The sequence below is a fragment of the Nannospalax galili genome, unplaced genomic scaffold (genome assembly GCF_000622305.1).
Source record: "Nannospalax galili isolate Female #2095 unplaced genomic scaffold, S.galili_v1.0 scaffold351, whole genome shotgun sequence".
Classification (NCBI taxonomy): domain Eukaryota; kingdom Metazoa; phylum Chordata; class Mammalia; order Rodentia; family Spalacidae; genus Nannospalax; species Nannospalax galili.
The window spans coordinates 597,740-604,236 of NW_008330327.1; the positions used below are offsets into that span (position 1 = coordinate 597,740).

General features: G+C 42.3%; 1 protein-coding gene across 2 annotated transcripts; it reads right to left on the bottom strand.

Annotated features, from left to right (window-relative positions):
- Window positions 1-306: 306 nt before the first annotated feature.
- Window positions 307-6,296, bottom strand: P2ry1 (purinergic receptor P2Y1). 2 transcript variants are annotated; one of them, XM_008844636.3, is made up of 2 exons: window positions 4,579-6,296; window positions 307-2,406 (listed from the first exon to the last, which is right to left on the bottom strand). In XM_008844636.3, the coding sequence occupies exon 1, from the start codon at window positions 5,734-5,736 to the stop codon at window positions 4,615-4,617; it is 1,122 nt and encodes a 373-aa protein (XP_008842858.1). In that variant the 5' UTR covers window positions 5,737-6,296; the 3' UTR covers window positions 307-2,406; window positions 4,579-4,614. The 2 variants fall into 2 exon arrangements, 1 of the variants encoding a protein (XP_008842858.1); XR_001872733.2 differs by having other exon boundaries at window positions 2,392-2,406; window positions 2,956-6,296.
- Window positions 6,297-6,497: the final 201 nt, after the last annotated feature.

The window sequence follows — 6,497 nt, forward strand, 5'->3', positions numbered from 1 at the left end:
ATAAAAATGGTTACAGTTAATATTTTCAACAGTTATTAGAATTACTTGTAGTAGTTTTCAGTATATTTCTATAAAAATTTAAATAATATCAGCATTAGTAATTAAACATAAATTAACTATTAAGAATTATCTTGCGGCAGGTTTTTTCCTTTAACATAATTTTATACCCTAACTGGCACCTTTAGAAATTATCTGAATTAATACAATATGTCCTGCAGTCCTTGGCAGTCTATATATTATGATGTGTTAAAATTTGGGACTTTTGAACATGATCACTGCAATAATATAGACACCAGTGAATCACATTTCATAGTTTTATTGAGTCTTTCTCAGAGTTAGTTGTCTATGACAAGTACAATTCTGGTAGCCACAATTATGAAGCTCTGCTGTATAAATGACAGGTAGACAGTTGGCAGTCATGTCTCAGACACACATTCATACACTCACACAAACACACACAGAGTCCTATAAGATTGTTCATACTCCTGCATGCTTTTACAGGAAATACACTTCCTTTTTATTAAAAACACAATTATGCACAATTTGTCCAGGTTTTGTTAAGCTACCAGATTCAGATAAACCTGAGAAGGCTCAAAACGTCAAGTAACACTGTTTCGTACCACTCAATAGCACTGTTAATCACAAAGAAATCTGGTTCAATTATCTACATGAAAATCACAGATAATATATAAAAATAAACATTTTCTTGCAAAAGCACTGAAACAACATAATTCAAATTCACAAATTTTGATATTTAACATATATTCACCTTCATTTTAATTTGTAATGCTGTGTATACTACAATGCACACAAAATGAAAAGAAAACTGTAACATAATTTAGCAGCCAAATGATCACTAAAAAAAACACTAAAAAACTTGGAATTAAAGTTATCAAGGGCCCAAAGAAAACACTTTAAAATTAATAGCAATGTTGAAGTTGCTGGTACTGTAATGTAGCAACTCCACCTTAAAGTTAAGATTTTACTAAGTCACCTTACAACACATTGCAAAACTTTCAGGGTGGATCAGAGTAAATGGCTCTGTCAGCTGAAGGTTCTGTTTTTTTTTTTTCCTCTCCATCTTGCTAAAGTATATCTTTAAATTTTAATATTCTATCCATAATGCTCAACCCAATGTACTTTGAGATCATAAGATTAAGTTTGAATATGCTACACATCTTTTGCCCCCGGTAGTGGGAGCTCTGACCAGTTGGGACAAAATTTGAAACTTTCTGGAAAGACAACATAATCTTTTCTATAATATACATGAAAAATGTACAGAATACAGGACCTGTCTGGCTAACTTATTTTATACTATGAATCTTATAACAATCTAACACCAAATTATGTATATATAAGAAGAATCCTAAATAAAAGGGAAAGCATGCAAATATGGAGGGAAAATTAAGCACTTGTCATAAAACAGATTTTCATATTTCAGGCCTAAATAAAAACTGACATGTTAAATGTTTAAAGATACTAATATCTGAATATCACCCTTAACTATAACTCTCATTTTATCTATGCATATTATCGGAAAATGCACCAGTGTGACAATTGAATATTATACATTACAATAAATATAAGTTACATCACTATGTTTTATCTTCAAGGAAGTTTACAATCTGTACAACTGAGGGCCCATGAGCATCATCAATAAATACTTTTACAATAGTTACAATTTGACCAGCAAAGTTAAAGCTTTAGTACATCCTTATTCACATCACATCTTTTAGGTCCAGTCACTAGTTGAACTCCAGCTGCTGTTAAGTATTGACATCTGTCAAATCAAAAGATGATTCCGTGTCCTGGCTGAGTAGATAGAGACTTGCTGGTTGTGACTCTATCCACACCTTAGCTGTTGAACACTGTAAGAACTGTTGTTCAAGGACCAGACTAAAGAAGTCCTGGGAAGCATAGTAGCAGATTCCACACACTCCTGGCTGTCTGCTTTTCAGTCCCTATGGCATCAACAAATGGATGTCCTGTCACCTTTTCTGTTCATAAAGAATAGTTTTCGAAGGTCAGGAGTCCCAGTTTCTCAGGGGTCACATCATGGTTTAAATTTTCATTTCTGACTTGTGTGCTAAATTTCCTCTCATTTTTATTTTAAAATACATTCCAATCAGTGTTCAAGGAGTCAAAGATACCAATTTGTAAGTACTTACAAAATCTTGAACTTGGAATTATAATATTTTTGTAGTGTGAAATTCAATGACTACATATATCCTACAATGTTCATCTGTCTTTTGTCCAAATGTCAACAGATTCCTGACTTCACTATCAGAATACTTACTCATCATCACGTGGCATGAATTGGCTTTTCAGCCAATAGATCACTGCTTCATCATGACCCTCTGTGTGCTTTCACCATTAGCATAGATCATCCCAGGGACTTCTTTAGGCCTGGAAGAAGTTGGCAAGATCATTCTTGTTATTATTTGGCATGTGTTGACATGCCAATGTCCATTACACCATACATAAAGTGACTAAACAAACATTTTAAGGGCTAGGGTTGTAACCCAATGGCATGGCTCTTTAAATTAAACAATGAGGAAATGGTATAGAAACATGAATCACGGACCTAGTGAGTCTCAGAAATTTCCATCTGGGCTAGTTTAATACTACTACTTTTAAACCACTGATCATGTTTGTAGTACATAATATAGATGTATGTTTTTAGTACATAATATAGATGTATTTTAGATTTTGTCTTTTAGGATTCTAGAACAGATGATGCTAGATGTCTCTTACATGTGAGAACCCTGAAGACCTCAGAAGGAAGCACAGTGGGTACCTGCTTCCTTTGGTTTCTGTACTACTATGTGTTAAGACTGAAAACATAAAAAAGAACGAGTATATAGGAAGGCTAAATACAGTTTTCCTTCATACACCTTAGTGTCTAGAGACTGGTGAATGGAAGCATTCCAAAGTTCTCACAAGCCCTAGTTGCACCTGAGCATTCAAGAGCTGACATCAAATCCTGAGTCTCATATCATTATATTCCACAGGGCACAAAGGTTCTTTCTTGACTTAACTGCAGTCCGACGTTGCTTTCCTCATAAAGTGCTTCCAGACCAGTCATTGTACCTTCGCTTGCAAGCTCAGGTGACAGTTGGAAGATCATTAGCTTTCACAGTTGAATTTACTTATTAGTGACTTCTATGTTTTCTCATTATTTTCATTATATTAAGTTGGACCATTCCAAGGGTAATAAATATAGCGATTCATTATCCATTGAAAATAATTGTAAAAATAGTTGAAATGCTTTATAAATATTTCATTACTGCCTAGCAGAGAAGAAATACAAAGAAAAAAAAAAAAACGATCACCCCCTTTAACTATCAATGGTTCAATGTATATTTTCTGTCACTTTCTTCTCAGTGCTTAGGTACTGAAAAGATAATTTCCTTCCCCACCCCCCTTTGCAAATGTTTTTCCATCTGAAAACTCAAAGATTGGGACATTAATTCATTAAAAGAGCATAGCCTTCCATTCTGTTAGCACAGCCCAGGCAATTCTCCCTGCATTGCCTTTTCATTGCTAATGTTTTAAAGCACTTTGAGGAAGTGAAAAGACCTTTTCCACTAGATTGCCATTTCAAGTCCTTATTCTAGGTCTTCTCTCCACCCCCAGTTTCACAGTGAATGGCTGTCAGCCACACCCCTCTGAAAATCTGACAGCCCTGCCCAAGATCCCTCAATCTGCTAATAGTTCCTGGGCTTTGCTCAACTTTTAGTCTGTAATTTGACTGTGATTTCTCACAATTGTTTTTACAGATGTGAATGAGCACTTGTGTTGGAACACAAAGTCCCAAGACACTGCACAGCAGTAGTGCAAGTAAGCTCTTTATCACAGGAACTTTAACAGCTCATGGTGTTTGTAAGAAAAATACACGCACTGCGATTATTTTGAATATATTTTGCCAATGACATAGTATCTGCAGCCTTCCACCATCAAACACTGAACAAGTAATATATACTACTCAGTTTTCCCCAAACAACTGGAAAATACTTTCTATGCTTCCATATTCATTGATTTTTCTATTCAATTCCCCAAAGAAATTTTCCACCGGCATCTGTGCATAGAAGGAATTGAAAGAGATATGTAACTCATGGATCTGCCCATTCTTTATTAAATGAACTGCCTTAGTATTCTGTTATATGACCCTAAATGGTTTTAAAAGTATAGGTTTCAGTTTGTTCATGCCAAAAGTTGTTCATAGTAATAATGGCTGGACAAATCACAAACTCAAGTTTCTAATGGCCAGTTTTCTTTGAGAAATTTTTAATAACAAAATAGATCTGCTTCGCAGGCATACACACTTTAAACAGAAAAGCTTGCAAATGTTAAAGGCAGAAGAGATAATGTTTAACTGGGTGTACTGTTTTATAACACATACTTCTAGTTAGTAAAAAAAGGAGTCTAAACGCTCAAACCCAAACAAAGCCCAGACAAGAAAAGCATGGATGTGGTAACTGATAATGTTTTAAACTCACAACTTCTTGTTTTGAATATTCTCTAAAAGTACTAAGAGCTTGAGGAGAAAAGCACTTGGCTCTCTAAGAAGCATCCTACCATCTTACAAAAGTGAAGTGCTTGGGTCTTGTGCCTTCATAAGCTTGTGTCTCCATTCTGCTTGAACTCAGACAAAATGTTGAGGGTCATTTCTTCACTCTTGGATTGCAAATTTGCCTCACTTCTTCTGGAAGCTTTCCTGGTGGCTCGGGACAACCTTCTTCTGAAAGTATCTCCAGCCAAGAAATAAAGAATGGGGTCCACACAACTGTTGAGACTGGCTAGACCTCTTGTCACCTGGTAAGTGGCATAAACCCTGTCGTTGAAAGCACACATTTCCCGGGTCTGGAAATCCAGCCTGGCCCGCAAGTTCATCGTTTTCATCACATGGAAAGGGATGTAAGACACAGCAAAAACCGTGAGGACAATTATCACCAGGTAAATGGATTTCTTCCTTAGAGGCGAGTTGTCCAGGTCCTTATAAATCAAAGCTCTAACAATTAATCCATAACAGCCCAGGATCAGCACCAGCGGGATGCAGAACATGGCTACTGTTGTGCACATGCTGTAGATGAAATAACTTCGTAGGTAATCGTCGGAGGTCGTGTCGTAGCAGGTGATGGTTTTGTTTTTCCGGATCCCGGTGCCAGAATAGAAGAGAATAGGAGAGATGGCCACCACCACAATGAGCCACACCAGCACGCTGACATAGACTGCGTTCTTCTTCTTGAGCCTGCCCAGAGACTTAAGTGGGTACACCACGCCACTGTACCTGTGTGCACTGATGCAGGTCAGGAACAGGATGCTACCATACAGGTTCACGTGGAAGATGAACCTCTGCAGCTTGCACATGGCATCCCCGAAGATCCAGTCAGTCTTGTTGAAGTAGTAGAAGATGAGGGCCGGCAGGGTCAGCACGTACAAGAAGTCGGCCAGAGCCAAGTTGAACATGTACACGGAGATCCCACTCCAAGGTTTCATGTGGAAAACGAACATCCAGATGGCCACGCTGTTGCCCAGGAAGCCGATGATGAACACCAAGATGTAGACAGCCGGCAGGTAGTAGAACTGGAAGCCAGTCTTGGTTAGAGCACATCTGAAGGAGCCTGCAGTTGTGGCGGTGGAGGCGACTGTACTGTTTCCCCAGGGCGAGCCCAGGCCGGCCAGGAAGGCGGCGTCCGTCCCATTGGGGACCACCTGCCAAGGCACCTCGGTCATTCTCCCCCCAGCTCAGGCAGCAGCTCCCGGCGGCAGAACGCGGCGAGCGGGCGGCGAGGGGCGCAGCGCGCATCGGAGGAGCGGGCGACAGGAAGGGTCCGCGCGCGTGGGGTCCCCACGGATCCCGGCGCGCGGGGACTGGCCCACGCCGGTTGTGGCCACGCGTTTCCCGCGGGCCATGAAATCCGCCCGGGGCTGCGACCGAAGGCTGCTGAAGGGCGTCCGGGCAACTTCCCCGTCCGGCTGGCGGCGCCGCGGTTACACAACAGGGTGCTCCGGGCACCTCCACCAAGTTTGCAAGTGCGCTCCGGCCAGGGGCGGCAGATCGGCTGTGCGCAGCGCGCCCGGGCCGCGGCGAGGTCAAGTCCAAGTCGCTCGGCTGTGCCCAGCGCGGAGAGGGCACGGACCGGCGTCCTCCTCGCGCCAATCAACTTTGCCTGGGCATCCGCCTCCTCCTTACCTTGCGAGCCCCGGGCTTCGCTGCGCGCATTCCTAGGGCCGCGCTCCCGCCGGGCGTTCAGCCTCGGGGGCCATCAGAGCGCGCGTGGCCGCGGACTCCCGTAGCCTGCGCCCCGCGAGCCGTCCGTGGAGGCTGCAGCCCTTCCTGCCCGGCTGGGTCTGGACTGCTGGGGGCCGGCGGGAGACCGAGCTCCGAGCGGGGTGGGCGGAGCCTGGGCTGGCGGGCGGGGAGTCCGCGCTCCGCGGGGAGGAGAGGGGCGTGACTCCGCCGCGCCCGCCCGGGGTGGCCTGTGCTCTCCAGG